Here is a 16,098-nt window from a genome sequence, read left to right on the forward strand (position 1 = left end):
TCCCGACGCCCGACCCCGGACCCCCGACCCTCCCGGCCGCAGCCGCCCCGGCCTCTCGCACCTCCTCCCGCGGCGCCGGGTTGGTGGTCCCGTGTCCAGGCCCAACCCGCTGAGCACCGGGAGCGCCGCGGCGGGGCCAGGGCTAGGCGCAGGGCGCCGCCCCCAGGCTCGGGGCCATGATGGCTGTCCCCCGCGGGCGTGGGAGGTGGGGACCGCCGTGTCCCCAGTCTATGTCCCCGGCTGCCGCGCGGCCGCAGGGTCGCGCCTGTGCAGAGACGCGCGGCCGCGGCCCCGCCCCCTTCGCCTGGGGGACGCGTCGCCGGTTGCCACGGAGACGCGCCGTTTACCCGGTGGTTCTGCGGGAGCCGCTGGCGAGCGTGTGGTCCGTCGGTCCCGCAGGCGCCGCGGTGAGTGCAGGCCGCCCAACCTCCGGCCCCGGCCTGGACCCCGTCCCAGCCCCCGCCGACCTCCTCTCCATCTCCCCGGGGGCTGCTCGGGTGCATTTTGAGCCCGCACCCGGAGGGACTCTGGGAGCTGTGGGAGGGTGGGGGCCCTGAGGGCCGTGGGCGGGCAGCTGTCCCCGGGGGGCTTAGTGCGGAGCGGGTGGGGTGGTGGTGGTGCGGAGCGGGTGGGCACGCCCCTCCCTCTCCCCGCCCCCCCGCCCCCGCCCCCCGCAGGCCACCTTCTGGCTTTTCTTTGTCCTGCGGAGGGCTCATATCACCTGCTGGGTGGGCCCCATAGCCAGCTCTGAGTGTACAGATGCCACGTGTGTTCATCTGTTCAGGAAATGTGGCTGGTTCCTCCGTCTGCAGAATGTCCTAAAAGTGAACACTGCCTAGGCCCAGCCATTCTGATGAGTCATAAAAATGTGTGCTTGTGGTCACCAAAAGACACATGTGAGAATAGCACCGCCCCAGAACCCAAATACCCATACAAAGGAGAAGAGACAGGGGAGCGGGGTGTAGTCAGTGTCCTGCAAAGAGACCCCAAAACCCAAAGACCGTGGCTCTGTGGGTGATGGGGACGAATCTTACAGACATAATGTTGAATGGAGGGGGTCAGATATAAGAGTACACACTGGGCGATTCCATTTACACGGAGTCTGGAAATACCAAAACTAATTCCTAGTGGTCGCACCGTGGGAGCGCAGGTGGAGGGCGCTGACCAGAAGGCAGCCGAGGTGCCGGCTACACAGATTTTGTGTACAGATGATGGTGTATGCACCTTTGGGTATGTATATCACACTTGAGTAAAAACAGACATAAAAAAAGACCAGTTGCTTTCGGTGAAACTAAACAAATGTCTGTCTTTGTGACCAGGACTTTGGAAAACCGACATGGCCAAACTGCTACAACCTCCTCCCAAGTTCTTGCCCTCAGAGTGGCACATCGCTAACAAGAACCAGTACCACGGAGCGGAGGCCCAGAGGTCGCGGTCCGAACGCCTGGTGGCAGAGAGCCAGAGGCTTGTGGACGAGATTGAAAAGACCACCAGGAAGTCTCAAAGCGATGTAGAAAAGAAACTAGGTAAAATGCCCCACTTGCTACATTTGCACCCCAGCCCGGATGCCACGGCGAGGTGTAGCCACGCTGCCGTCTGTGTTCCGTGGTCAGGAGGGGCAATGGAGTATCTTGAAGTACTGGGGGAAAACATATGTTTGTCAGGTTCTGTCTTTAAGCTCACTGCCCGAAGACAGAGGATGGTAACCCAGCCTGCTTTCCAGCCTCCATCGTTCGTTTTCTTATGGATTTGATGCACTTACTGAGCATCTAAGAGATGCCTGGGCTGCCCGGTCTCTCTGGACAATGAAGTGCAAACCCAGACCCCGCAGAAAGAGGTCCCAGTTAGCACGCTAGCCTTGTAGCCTCAAATATAATCAGGTGAGGGTCAGAGACATTTGAGGAGTGCCTCTAGCATGACAGACACCCGGACAGGCAGACAGACAGACACAAGGCAAAGGAAAAAATATGCCATAAAATATTCAGGAAATTTGGAGAAGACACTGCATCTAGGAAACAAGAGAACCTTGAAAAAGAACACTCGGAATAAGAAAGCATCCTTGGGAATTAAAAATGTGAGAGCATATTTGTAAAAATCAAAAGAAGGGTTGAAAGAGAAAGTTGAAGAATCTCCAGGAAGTAGAGAAACAAAGACAAAGAGGTGGATGGATCATAGGAGAGGAAGGGTAAGAATTAGGGGACCCACGGGGAGGCTCCTTATCTAACAGGGATTCCAGAGGGGCACAGAGAAGAGGAAGAGAGGAAACTGTCTGCGGAGGAATCCTAGGAAATCCCCTCGAGCCAAAGGGTCTGTTTCCAGCTTCTGGCATAAGACTGAGTACTGCTGATACTAGGAAAACAGGGAAGAGACCCCCGAAAGGCGCTGGGGTCACACAGAGAATCGGGAAGTCTCCACGGGAACTCTGGAGACTAGAGGAAATGAAGCCATGTCATCAAAACTCTAAATGAAAATCACCTACAACCTAGAAATTGACACGTAACCGAAGTCAAAACAATGAAGGCATTTTCAGACCTGCACGCTTTCACCTTGCGTGCACCCGTCTCTGAGGAGGGCGTGCTTCAGCAGGTGGAGAGGGAGGGAAGGAGCAGGTGGTAGCTAGGAAGGGGGTGGTGGCAGGTGCAGGGTGAGGGGGTTCTGGAACCTGTGACCATCGCCAGCGAGCAGGAGGGAGGGCGGGAGGAGAAAGCGCTCCAGGGCAGAGGTCCTGGGAAGAAGCAAACCCAGCAGGTTCCTTTATGGGGCTGAAAATGCTGGGGGTGTTTATGGTTCTGTTAGAAAGTCCGAGGAAACATTAGTCATGAGTCTCTGGAAAGTGAAACAAAAACATGACTACCAGCCCCTCCAAAAACCAACAGAAAATTGTACATGAGAAATTGATTGTAGTGCACCACACGGCTCAGGTGCAAATAGTGCTTACGCATTTATGGTCTCATAAACAAGCGTGGAGCTGTTTTGTGACAAAATGGCATGCAGCCCTACGGGGAAGACCGAGGAACAGGAGCGTGTTGTCCGAGAGCAAATCCTGGCTTTCAGTCACAGGAAATTGGTAGATATCATTTAAACTGATCATGAATAAGTAGCAGTGTGAGCAAATTCCAGGAGAAATTCTGAAAGCATTTAAAAAGTGATTGCTCCTGGGGTGCCCGGGTGGCTCAGTCGGCTGAGCATTGGACTCTTGCTGTCGGCTCAGGTCATGCTCTCAGGGTCGTGGAATCGAGCCCCGCGTTGGGCTCTGCGCTCAGTGGGGAGTCTGCTTGCGATTCTCTCTCCCTCTGCCCTTCCCCCCCCACCTCTAAAATAAATAAATAAATCTTAAAAAAAAAAACCGCACTGCTCCCAGAAAGCAGGAGTGGGTGGGGACGGGTCAGAGAACTCTAACACCAATGCTGGTTGACTTCTCAAACAACATACGTCTAGACCTTTGATAAAATTAAAAGGTATTAAAAACAGCAGGTGTTAAAGATTTAGAGTCAACCAGCGTGGATGATGTTTGCATTAATTGGGTGTTGACCTTGCAAGAAGAGATTCCTTCCCTCCCTCCCGCTGCCTCCACCCTGCCATCCCCTAATCAGCACTTACAGGGTGGAAAGGGGTGCCAGGCAGCGAAGAACACGCTGGGGTCGTTTGAGGATGGTCTTTACGTTTCTGATCCCAGAGCTGGCGGCACCCGGCGTGGACTGACCCACGTGTGACACCGTGTGCTTTCTCTGTGTGCCTCAGAGCAGAGACTCGAGGAAGTCAGGTTCTGGAAGAAGGAGCAGGATGACAAGCTCGAGCAGCTGGTGTACGTCACGGAGGACCTGCTCACCTACCAGGCCAGGCTGGTGAACGCGCTGGAGAGCATGAAGGAGCCCCTACATATCACCCAGATGTGCCTGGAATACAGGTGGGAGGCGCTGTCATGTGGCACCCGGTGCTGGGAGTAGAATCCATCTGCGCTCGGGGCGGGGTCCCAACGAGGCCGGCGAGCACGTGTTCTCCGGAGCCTGCGTGCTGGGCGGGGAAGGAGCTCTTCACTACCTTACTTTAAATGTTAAGTTAGGACTAGGTTTGGCTGCAGAGACTCAGAAAACTGTAAAATAACACTGAATTTAAGTAGGGCCATTCTTTCTCTCTCAGGGTGAGGGAGTCTGGAGGAAGTCAGTGTGGGGCTGGCATGGTGTGGTCTCAGGGCTCTGCCACATGGGTTCACTCCCCAGGTGACCTCATGACTCCAGAGGGCAGCCAGCGCTCCAGCCACTCCGTCCATGCTCCAGCAAGTAGGAATAATTAGGGTTTGGTGTTCCCCATTTGCCTGTGCAGCCTATTGACCGGAGCTTAGTCACAGGGCCACACCAGCAGAAATTGGGAACTGCGTGTCTCTATTGTGGACAGGCAGCGTGGGTCCAGTTCCTAGAGGATAAGTCTGTGCCAGTACAGAGAGCCTCACGGAAGCACTTTGTAATCCAGAGAGCCCTGTGCAAACATACCTTTTTGTCATTTCCCTCCTTCAAGTCCTGTGAGTGGGCGATGTTCTCTGCTCGGGGGAGGCACTCAGGTCCCCACCCGTTCGCCGTCACAGCCCCGACACAGGCTCCTCCACGTCCGGTGCCCGACATGTTGTGAGTGCCCGCCCCGGGGGATGTGGACGTTGCATTGTTATTTCATGGTAGAGCACCTTTCTGGGTTCAAACCCTTGGCAAAAATCAGGACGAGGTCCTGTTTCCAGGAAAGAGACACATGTCTTCACAATTCTAAGTCAAAAGGACATTTCCAATGAACAGATTAGAAGGAAAAGTCTTCCGGAATCATGGCCAAATGGAGGGGAAGAGTGCATCTGGCATTTTTCTGACCAGGTGACCAGGGGCCGATGGATCTTGCTTCCTTGGGTTTTGGATATTTTGAAGCCTCCCAGATCCTGACTCATGCCCATCCCCGACCGCGCCATCCAGATGGGTTGCCTTATACTCTAACCCATGGTCCAGGTAGCTCTACGTGGCTTGAGCATCCCTGCGTGTGCTCGATGACCAGCCCCCTTCCTCTTGGCCAGGGAGAAGCGGGTCGGCATTGACCTGGTGCGCGATGAGGTGGAACAGGAGCTTGTGAAGGAGGCCGAGATCATCCGCGGGGTGATGGCTCTGCTGACCCGCACCCTGGAGGAGATGTCCGAGCAGATCAGGTGCAGCTCCCCGCGGCACATCCCAGAAGGAGGCTGGGTGGGAACACAACACGCAGCTTGAGCCCCACGTGACAGCCGCCCACCGGCCGTGGATGGGGACGGGTGGATTCACCCCGATGGTGAACTGGAGCCCTTTCCTGGACCGCTCCCATCAGCGGGTCTTGAAGATCCAGGCCAGTTAGTTAAGCCGTCACCCGGCGTCCAGCAGTGTGTGTGGTGCTGGGGGTGGGCTGGAGGCAAGCAGGTGCCACGTCCCACACCAGACCCGGTGATGGCTCGGCGCTGGCTCGTTGCCCCCGGGAACCTGTGGGGCTGCCCGGCGCTGCAGTGGGAGACCCCACGCCTCCTTCCTTCAGGCTGAACCGCTCGGCCAAGTACAACCTGGAGAAGGACTTGAAGGACAAGTTTGTGGCCCTGACCATCGACGACATCTGCTTCTCCCTCAACAACAACTCCCCGAATATCCACTACTCCGAGAAGGCTGTGAGGGTGGAGCCAAAGTGAGTGGGGCCCCCGTCCCTGGCCGTGAGGGTCCAGCCACGGTGAGTGGGGCCCCCGTCCCTGGCCGTGAGGGTCCAGCCACGGTGAGTGGGGCCCTGCGTCCCTGGCCGTGAGGGTCCAGCCACGGTGAGTGGGGCCCTGCGTCCCTGGCAGAGGGCAGCCCAAGGGTTATTCTGACGTGGTGCTGAGCAGCCCGTGGTCCTGCTTTGGGAGCATCTGATGTCAAATCCCTATAAATGGTGAGAATTGGTTTGAATACCTGTCCTGTTTTCAGACGTCCCGAGGGCAGGCTGATAGTTCCCCGGGCTCCCTTTCCCAGGCACACCCGCAGAGACAACCCGTGTGGGGGCGTGTTCTACATACTTGTAGGAAGTTGCACAATCGCAGCCGTCTGGTCTGACAACTTATCACCACCATCCTTATGTTTGCTGTGTAATCTGTTATCCGAAAAGCAGCAGCTTAATGTGACGTGCACTTAATATCCGGGGTTCCTGCGGGCGCCCTGCTCGCGTCCCTGCTTGTATTCCCCAGTCAGGTCGGGTCAGGTCAGGCCGGGGCAGCCAGACTGCGGGCCCGTCTGAGGCTGCACTGACCCCCAACCATGCTGACCAGGTGAGGGGCAGCCTGGTGGGTGAGCCTCTTCTCTGGCCACGGTGGTACCAGGCACTGGCTTCTCCCACAGCGGGCAGTGGCCCCACAGAGTGCCCAGGACATGCCTGCCTTGTCTTCCCCCGACCCCAGCGGCATCTCTCACTTGCATTTGTGGGGAGCGACCTTAGTTCAGCCACCACTCGGTGGGGAGATGGCACAGCTGTGCAGACCAGAAGGCGGGTCCCCACCCAGGGTCCCCACGTGTCTGGCACCTGGCCTAGGAGATAAAGCTCGGCACCAGCATAGATTTCGGGACCCCCGCTCCTCCACAGCCCAGACACGCTGTGAGGGACTGTGTGGCTTCCCTTGCAGCTCCGTGAGTCTGGAAGACTGGCTGGACTTCTCCAACAGCAACGTGGAGAAGGCCGACAGGCAGAGGAACAACTCACTGGCGCTGAAGGCCCTGGTGGACCGGATCCTGTCACAGACAGCCAACGACCTGCGTAGGCAGTGCGACGTGGTGGACACGGTGTTCAGGAACGGGCTGAAGGAGACCAAGGCTGCCAGGGACCAGCTGGCCACCCACCTAGCCAAAGTGAGTGCCCTGGAGGGGGGCCGCCGGGCCGGGCTGCCGGCCCCCGGGCTTGCGCTTGCGGGCTGACCAGGGGGGAGGTATGCTCACAGCTCCCCGTCTTTGCAGCAGGGCATGGGCTTCTGGGGACCAGAGGGGACTTGGCCCCACTCTGGGCCTCAGTTCCTCTTGCGTGAGATGTGGCCGCGGGCTGGAGGGTGTTGACCACCTTTGTGACTCTGACATTTCCCTGAGTCAGTTTCCGCACACCCCGCGGCCGGCCTGGGATTCTGGCTCCTTGTGCCTCTCCATTCCCTGGGACATGCTGGTAAACCAGCACTCAGGAAACAATTCAAAACACAAGGCTCTGATTTTTTGCATTTGCAGGTTTCTGTGGTGGAAATACATCCACCACAGTCAGTTTCAAGCTGCCTATTTAACAGTGAGCTGGCAAGGTTCCCGAATAGTGAGTGATCGGAGCCCCGTGAGGCAGCACCCCTGGGTCCTGAGCATAGGTGGTGGGTCCGGAAGGAGATATGTGGGCAGGAAGGGCGGGCAGGCTCCCACGCACATCGGGGGCGGCTGGGTAGCACTGCCCCAGAGGATCCGACGCAGCCCCGTGTGCCATTCACCGTCTCTAGCAGCCCTTCCCAAAAGGTGGAAAGTCACATGTTTTATTTGACCCAACACACCAAGAATATTGCTTTAGCGTGTTATCAGTGTACATAATTAGTGACGTAGTTTACATTCTTTTTTTAAAAACCAAGTCTTCAAAACCTGACGTGTATTTTGCACTCCAGCCCGTCTGGTTTGGGGCTAGGCTTGCAGGTGCTGGCGCAGCCCCGGGGATGGGACCCTCTTCCTCAGCTGTGGGAGGGCCCCAGAGAAGGTTCCTGGCAGGTGTGGGCTAGAGACAGTGGCCCCAAAACCCACGCGCCAGAGGAGCTAGCCCACATTTAATCTGCAATCGTCCTCGTACTGAGAAGTGTCGTGGCTGAAGAGACCAAGTGGGGAAATCAGTCAGGGTCCCGTCAAGGTGAAGATAGGACTTAACATGGGGACTCTTCCCTCTCTTGCGGGCCAATTGGCCAATGGAGAGTGGCACTGCCCAGATGGGTGGCCTTGCTCTGTGAGCAGCTGGGTCAGGGAGCATGTGGGGACCCCGTCCTGGTTCTAGAGAAAAGCCTCTCTCTGGTCAACCTGTGGCCAGAAGAGACAGGAGGCTGAGAAGACCAGCCCCCAAGGCAACGTTGGGGTGACCCCGTTTCATCTTTGGAGGCACATTTGTTTCCTTACTGGGCATATTTTAGCCCCAGCAAGATTTAAAATTAAGAAAAGGAATGTTTAATCTAACCCAGGGTTTAGGTTATCTTAAGGGGACAGCACACTTTCTCTATAAAGGGTCAGATAGCAACTATTTTAGGCTTTGTGGGCCAATAGGCCAAATCAAGGAATTCTATATGGGATTTATAGAATAAGAGAAAACAAACATCCACAAACATCTCATTGCCAACCCTGAAGATAAAATAATAATGATTGAGTCTAGTTTTTTGGAATACAGGCTTACTGAATAAAAGGAAGTAATTCTGTTTGGAGGAGCACCAATATCTTGCTTTTTGGGGGTTCACAGTTAGCATTTTCCATCAAAATCTATGGGAAATGTGAAGCCTGATCTATAATGAGACTTCTACACATTTCATCTTTGAACACGTCTTTTCGTTCAGACCAGCTCTGCCCAAGAAGAGCAGTATGTAAGCGTAGGGTTTAACGGGCAGACCTGTCGCTTAGGACTCTACTAAAGCCACTCAGTATTTGATCATAGTGGCTGAGGATGGTCCTTGTTCAGAGGAATTTCAGTCTTGGCCCTGAGCTAATTAAAATAGATTACAGGAAAATTTCACCACCGCTGAAACCCTGAACTGCTGAGTAGTTGGGAAAGTCAACTTCTGTTTCTGACAAAAAGTCATGGAACTTACGATGGTCAAATCCATGGGAGCTCACAGAGTGTATCGTTGGCGCTCCTGGTTCTGTAACACGACAGATGCAGATGTTTTCTGCAAAGTGCTTTGTGAGGAATAGCACAGCAGACACCCAGAAGCTCCACGTGGCTTGTGTTTCCACAAGCTCTGTCAACAGGGTCCCCACGTCTTAGCAGATTCCGCTTCAGGTTGCACTGAATTCGTGTTTTCTCAGCTTTTTGAAAATACCCTCACCAGCGGTTTTAATGTGACCACTCAAGAGGCTGAATCTTTAGTTGCTGCAAACAGCATGGGCTCCTGCATAAAGCACAGCTGAGCAGTATCAGATCCCTGCCCGCTCATGAAGAGCCAGGAAACTCGTGCACAATCCCGTGCCACATTTCTTATTGACTACTGATGTTCCAACATCCTTAACTCCCCAAGCAGCTCTTCCTGCAGAAAGACTAATAGTCTTCAACAGGGTGATAGTCTCTGGACACCCTCCCTCAGCTGCCGACGTCGATCCCGACTGAACGAACTCACTGTCAGGTGGGTTGTCCTTGCTTGGCAGACAGAACAGCCACTTGGAGTCTTACTTTGGGCCTCATTTTCGTTTTTGTGAAGAAATTCTGCAGTGAGGAGATACTGTGTTTTAGATGTCTTATGTTTCGGGGCACCTGGGTGGCTCGGTCAGTTGAGCATCTGTCTTCAGCTCAGGTCATGATCCCGGGGTCCTGGGATCGAGTCCTACATCAGGCTCCTTCCTCCGTGGGGAGCCTGCTTCTCCCTCTCCCTCTGCTGCTCCCCCTGCTTGTGCTCTCTCCGTCATTCTCTCTCTCTCAAATAAATAAAATCCTTTTAAGAACCCCCAACAATAAGAAAACAAGCCAATTAAAAAATAGCAAAAGATCTGAACAGACACGTCACCAAAGGAGATGGGCCAATGGTGAATAAGCTCAGATGTCACCAGGGACTCGCACATTCAAACAAGGCGATACCCCCGCCCGCCTACAGCAAACCCAACACATTGATGGTGCCCGATGCTGGCGAGGACGTGGTGCAGTAGGGGCTCTCGTTCTGGGCCGGTGGGAGCACAGAATGGTGTAGCCACCAGGGAGGGCATCTTGGTGGTCTCCTATGAACATAGGCATACGACCCAGCGGTCTCACTCCTGGGTACTTACCCAAAGGTGCCGAACACTCATGTCCACACAAAACCCTGCATGTGAATGGTTATGGTGGCCCTATTCATCATCACCAAAACTTGGAAGCAACCAAGATGTCCTTCAGTAAATGAACTGATGAGGAAACTGTGGTCCATCCAGACAACAGAACGTTATTTAGCAACAAAGAGAAACAAGGCATCAAGCTCCCCAAAAAGATGTGGAGGAGACTTACGTGCAATCGCTAAATGAAAGAAGTCAATCTGAAGCCCGTACCATGTGATCCCACCTATGAGATGTTCTGGAAAAGCCATGACTACGGAGCCAGTGAGATCTGTGGTTGTCAGGGGAGCGGTTTTAGGGCCGTGAAGCCACTCCGCATGACACTGTGCATGTCCCAAACCTACAGGATGTCCACCACAAGCAGTGAGCCCTGACATCAGCCATGGACTTTAGTTAATACCGTGTTGGTGTTGGTTCACCTGCTGTAACAAAAGCACCACACTGACCCTAGATGTTAATAACAGAACAAACCCGCATCCAGGGAGGGAGGGTGCATGACTCTGGATTCACCGCTCAACTTCGCTGAAACCCTAAAGCTGCTCTGAGAAATAGTCTATTAATGAAGATTTCTTTTTTAATTTCACAATCTGTACAAAAACAGTCAGCAGACTGGATTTGGCCAGACTGCTGATTCCCGAGCTAACCCATAGTAATAGTAATTTTGTTTTAAAGAATCTGTATCTTGGGTATTTTAAGTATTTGTAAAACTTAAGAGAATGTAGGCTGCTTTTAAAAAAATTATCCCTTAAAATACATAGTTGAGTAATTGACTTCTGCCTATGATTTCAAGTTGGCATTTTGTTAAGTTTAAAGACAGGGCTAACATGTTTATGAGAAGCTAAGAGTCATTTTCACTGGTTTGTCTGATTGACACCATTTTTTAAGGGCTCCATTGGCTTTGTTAAGACAATGCAAGCGTTTTTGTTTTTGTTTTTTACAGATTTGATTTTGGGGGGGGAGGGGCAGAGGGACAAGCAGACTCCCGGCTGAGTGTGGAGCCCACCATCACGTCACAGGGCTCCATCCCAGGACCCTGAGATCATGACCTCAGCTGAAATCAAGAGTCAGATGCTCAACTGACTGAGCCACCCAGGCACCCCAGGACAATGCAAGCATTTATAAAGAGTTATACATCACGTTTATAAATGCTGCTTAAAATATATGTTTAAAGGATTTTAATTAAGTTTGAAGTGGGAGCAACTGTTAGTCAAAATTAACTTAGAGTGATCATGAACATTTAAGTTTACAAGTAGTATTACATCTGGGAACTGAACGTAAGAAAAGCTTAGGAGAGGGTCCCCTGGGTGGCTCAGATGGTTAGGCGGCCGACTCTTGATTTCAGCTCCAGTTGTGATCTCAGGGCTGTGGGATCGAGCCCCGAAGAGGGCTCTGTGCTCAGCGTGGAGTCTGCTTCTCTCTCTCCCTCTGCCTACCTTCCCTGGTGCTTGCTCTCTCAAATAAATAAAATCTTAAAAAAAGAAAAGCTTATGGAATATTAGAAAACCAAATGCAATGTGTGGGTCTCATTTGGATTCTAATTTGAACAAACCAACTCTTAAAAAAATATATGGGACAATCAGGGAAATTTGAATACTGTAAGATATTACATGATAGTAAAGATTTATTTTTTGGGTGTAATAAAGATACTGTAGTTAGGTTAAAAGAAAAAAGAGACCTATTTTAAAAACACATACTCAACAATTCAAGACTAATGGGATATAATATCTGGGATTTGCTTTGACATAATTGAGCTGATGGGCAGGGTTGGAATGGAGAGAACCGGCTGTGTATTGATCATTGATTGCATTGATGAGGGGCACACAAGGGTCATTATCCTCTCTACTTCTGTGTGCGTCTGGAAATTTCCATGATGCAAAGTTAAAACTAAAAAAGCTTAAAGAAGAAATTAAATTTTAAGCTAGTTAAATATTAATCTAAAGGCCCAAGTAATTTCTAAGTGATTTTTCCTGTGCACAAAGCCACCATCAGAGAAACCCCAGAAACTGGTTGTATGGTCTCTTCAGGCTTCTAGGGGCAGAACTCGGGCCAGCGGGTCGCTTCCAGGGAGCCCACCCCCTGGGAGGGGACGATGCCACAATGGCCAGTCATGTCCATTCCGCCTGCGAGTTTCCGAGGGCGGGTGCGGCCCCTCGCCCACCGGCAGTCACGGCTGCAGGGAGGAGAGGTCAGGCACGTTGTGGGGTCCTGCTGGGGATCACAACAGACCTGAGCGTGAGCGCCACCAGCCTTCACTTCCTCCAACCCTTCCGCAAGGTCATGGAGGAGATTGCTTGCCAGGAGAAGAACATCACTGTTCTGGAAAAGGCCATCCTGGACCAAGAAGGTCCCGCCAAGGTGGTTCACACACGCCTGGAGACCAGAACACACCGGCCTAACGTGGAGCTGTGCCGCGACGTGGTGCAGTACCGGCTGCTCAAGGAGGTCGGGGAGATTGCCCACAACGTGGCCAGGTAGGTGGGCCGCGTGTGCGTGGGGGAGTCTGCTGGGTGCTCAGGTCTCTCCCCAGGGCAGCCTTCACTAAAGGCAGCCACACTGAAAACCCGTCCTGACATTTACATTTTTCTAGAGCCCCAACCCAGATGTTTAGGTCAAAGTCGGCGTTTTAAATGTTGGTGGTTCTCCGGGTTTTCTGCCCGGGGCCACTGATTTGAAGTCTCCGTCTGGAGGGAAGGGAGGGGGCACGTGTCCTTTGGCTTCCCCTGGAGAGAGCAACGCAGAGAGAGGAGTCACGGTCCTGTGCCCCCTCTCCTCCAGACTGAAGGAAGCCTTAGCCTGGGCTCAGGTGGAGCTGAAGGGCCTGAATCGCAGGCAGCTGATCCTGCAGGAGGAGATCCAGGTCAAGGAGAACACCATCTACATCGACGAGGTGCTGTGCATGCACATGAGGAAGTCCATCCCCCTGCGGGCCGGGGGCGACCAGGGCGAGTGGGCCGGGGGCCTCTGCCCCGACGCCGTCTGCTGACAGCACCCGTGGGGCAGACGCTGAGTAAACCGTGTCACAATCGGGTGCAGAACTCTCATTTCAGGGAGGCCGACTGCAGGCAGGGCCTGGAACCCCGGGTGTGGCTTGAGGGTTTGGGGGGATGGCTCCGTGCTGCTGGTGGGCAGTGCTGGCTTGAGTTACATCCCCGCGTAGCCCTGCGTCTGTCCGCGCGGGCCATTCCTCCACATGACGGACTTGCGGCCAGGGGGCAGTGCAGGACCCTTCCTTCCTTCACATTCCGCCGAGTGCGGGTCTGGTTCCCCTCTGGAGACGCGCCCGTCTTCCTCGTCACAGGCACCGGATACCCCTTGGCTGTCCCGATTCCCCTTCCCTGGGAGACCATGCGGGCGCTGCTGACTCAGACCCCCCTTCAAGTCTTACAGAGAGCAGATGGGAGCCCTGACGCCAGAGCCCCCAGCTGCCTGGCACCTGCAGGCATCTCTGGGCCCCTTTCTGCTGGGAGACGTGAAGAGGACACACGGGGCCAGAGGGCTGTCCAGCCCCCAGGAAGTCAGCCGAGTGGTGGGGCCTGGGGAGCCGGTGGGCCAGGCGGCTACAGTCTGGGGTCATGGGGTGCGGGGGGCAGGGACGCTCACGGTTCACCGGTTGGCAGGGGCACCGTGGGCCCTTGTCGGCTGCAGGGTGGGGGCTGCTCAGGGCAGGTGGGTCTGGGCGGCTGCCACGGAGGGAGACAGGGAGGTGCCTCCTTTAGCACCAGGAGGGCACGGGGAGGATTTTGGCTATTGCTTTCCCTCCTGAGTGTAAACAGAGAGGTGTTGGTCTCCAGATCGATTAATAATCACTGGGAGTATTTTTCTTTCTCCATATTCTCAAGTAACAGTAAAGCCAAAGAGGAAAACATCCTCCCATTCCTGCCGCAGATTCAGGTCAGTGGTTGGACTGTAGGTTCTGGAGACAGAGCTGGGTTGAGGTTCCCGTCACACCCAGCCCGTGGGGCTCCGTGGGCTGAGCGAGCCATGGGCACAGCCCCCACCCCGTACCCACGTCATTTCTGCGAAGCAGTAGCCGCAGCTGGGGCTGCATTTCGCGTCCGTGTCCCACACTCAGGGTGGTTCGGCCCCTCCCACAGCCTCCCGCTGTCCCAGGGAGGCCCACGGCCGTGCCCTCACTCCTGACATCCAAGGGGCACCTTCCATGGGCCCTCCTGTGCGGCCGCTGCAACACTCTGTGCTAACATTCGGCTCCCCGTGCTTAGGGGTGACCCACGCCTGGGGTCGGCCAAGCTCCTCCCACTCCTAGGGTCACCTGTAAAGGGACAATTGGCCGGATGGCCCAGACCCCTTCCCATCTTTGACGGTCTCTCTGTCTGGCCGCCAGGCTCCACTCGTGGTGTCTTGAGGCACAGACAGTCTCAGACGTGGTCCCCACTCCCAGGAGGTTTACTGTCTAAGTCCAGAGAGTCTGTGCTATCAGCAAGGGGTGCCCCTAACCTGGGGTGGAGAGGCCCTCTCCGAGGCTGAGGGCATCAGCTTCATGCCAAGCTGTGCTGCCCACCCAGGTGCTGAGCGTCACCTCCCCGGTGCCGAGCGTCACCTTCCGGGTGCCGAGCGTCACCTCCCCGGTGCCGAGCGTCACCTCCCGGGTGCTGAGCGTCACCTCCCCGGTGCTGAGTGTCACCTCTGGGTGCTGAGCAAATATGCAGCCCTCTCAGGCCGACGACCTAGGGACGTTGCTGGGTGCTCTTCTGCTCTAGCTTGGAGGGGTCCCAGTGCCCCTCCCCGGCTTAGAAGACAGATCCGAGCTTGTGCTGATTATGGGATTGTGCAGGATTATGGGGCCTGTCCCTGGGGATGAGGCCAGCAGGGGGTGAGGACTCTGTGGGAACCCTTTCTTGTGGACACAGCTCTGGGGGGGCTCAGTGGCGCCCCCTGGTTCGGATCTGCCTGGGGTGTGGCCCTGACAGGTTCGTCCACCTCCCAGAGCTTCAGCTGCCCCACTGGCAAGACAAATGAAGCCTGGCTAGTAAGCCTGTGGTCTGACGGGACACGGTAGGCTTGGCCACGTCAGTTGTGCGTGGTGTCCGTGACATTGGGGCGTGTCTTGCTGCTTAAGGAAGGACATGTCTTATTGCTCGTAAGATGGGCCAAGACAAAACAGGACTTTGGAATAATGAGTTGCTGCAAACAAAGGTGGAGTCACACCTCGACAAAGTCTTCATTCACTCAACGAACAGCGAGTGGGTGGGTTTGGGCCCAGGCTGGGTTTTTTCCAACCTGTACTTTGCCAAATGTGGAGGAATGGGAACCAGGTTAATTATCCAAGCACCACCCAGGGAAGCCGGGCAGATTTCTCACACGGCAATGCTCGGCCAGTGAGTGGAAGTTTCCGTGAGCGCCCTCTCTGGGGGGTGTCTGGGCGGGAGGCAGGAAGGGGGAGGCACCCACCAAGAGGGGTGTTTGTGTTTATGAAAGATTGTTGCTATCAGGTTACACTGGGTGACATTTTTTCTGGGACAGTGACATCCGTCTTTCTAACAAGGTCATAAAGGTTGTTGTATTCATATCTGTTTTACTCAGAAAGCTTGGTTCTTGAGAACTCCATCTCACACTGCAGCATTTCTAAGCTAAACATAGTAAACGGAGGTTTTCACGATTCTTTCGAGCGCTCTTGCGCTTCACACAGGTTGCAGATCCGACTCCAAATCTCCTTGCCATGGGAGGCGGTCAGTGGTCATTAAGAGAATGGCCGTGGACTCGGGGTGGCTTTGACACACTTCTTGCGCTTCCTGGGCGACTGACCTTGGGCAGGTTCGCCTTGCTAAGCCCCATTTTCTTAGCTCTGAAAGAGGGGGGACAGTCTCCACCTGCCAGAGCCGTTGTGGGGGGTTCAGGGAGGCTGTGCCCCACACCCCGCATGCACGGAGCGTGCCACGGAGTGCTGGGGCGGGAGGGAAAGTCCCGGTGCTGAAACACCTGCGTGACCCCTGGGAAGCCGCCCCCTTTTCTGAGGCTATTTCCTCATTAAACACCACGAAAGCCACCATCTGTGGAACACCTAGGGGCACGCTTATGCACGGAGGAACACGCATTAAATCACCATTCCCCGAGG

At 54.7% G+C, this 16,098-nt stretch overlaps 1 protein-coding gene across 1 annotated transcript; it reads left to right on the plus strand.

Moving 5' to 3' along the window:
• The first annotated feature begins 388 nt into the window (after positions 1-388).
• Positions 389-13,453, plus strand: TEKT1 (tektin 1). The gene is made up of 9 exons (XM_027624522.2): positions 389-407; positions 1,129-1,230; positions 1,320-1,526; positions 3,742-3,907; positions 5,051-5,179; positions 5,536-5,679; positions 6,644-6,866; positions 12,300-12,496; positions 12,801-13,453. Exons 2-9 carry the CDS (start codon positions 1,209-1,211, stop codon positions 13,006-13,008), a joined length of 1,296 nt encoding a protein of 431 aa, XP_027480323.1. The 5' UTR covers positions 389-407; positions 1,129-1,208; the 3' UTR covers positions 13,009-13,453.
• The last annotated feature ends 2,645 nt before the right edge of the window (positions 13,454-16,098 follow it).

Source organism: Zalophus californianus, chromosome 16 (genome assembly GCF_009762305.2).
Source record: "Zalophus californianus isolate mZalCal1 chromosome 16, mZalCal1.pri.v2, whole genome shotgun sequence".
Classification (NCBI taxonomy): Eukaryota; Metazoa; Chordata; class Mammalia; order Carnivora; family Otariidae; genus Zalophus; species Zalophus californianus.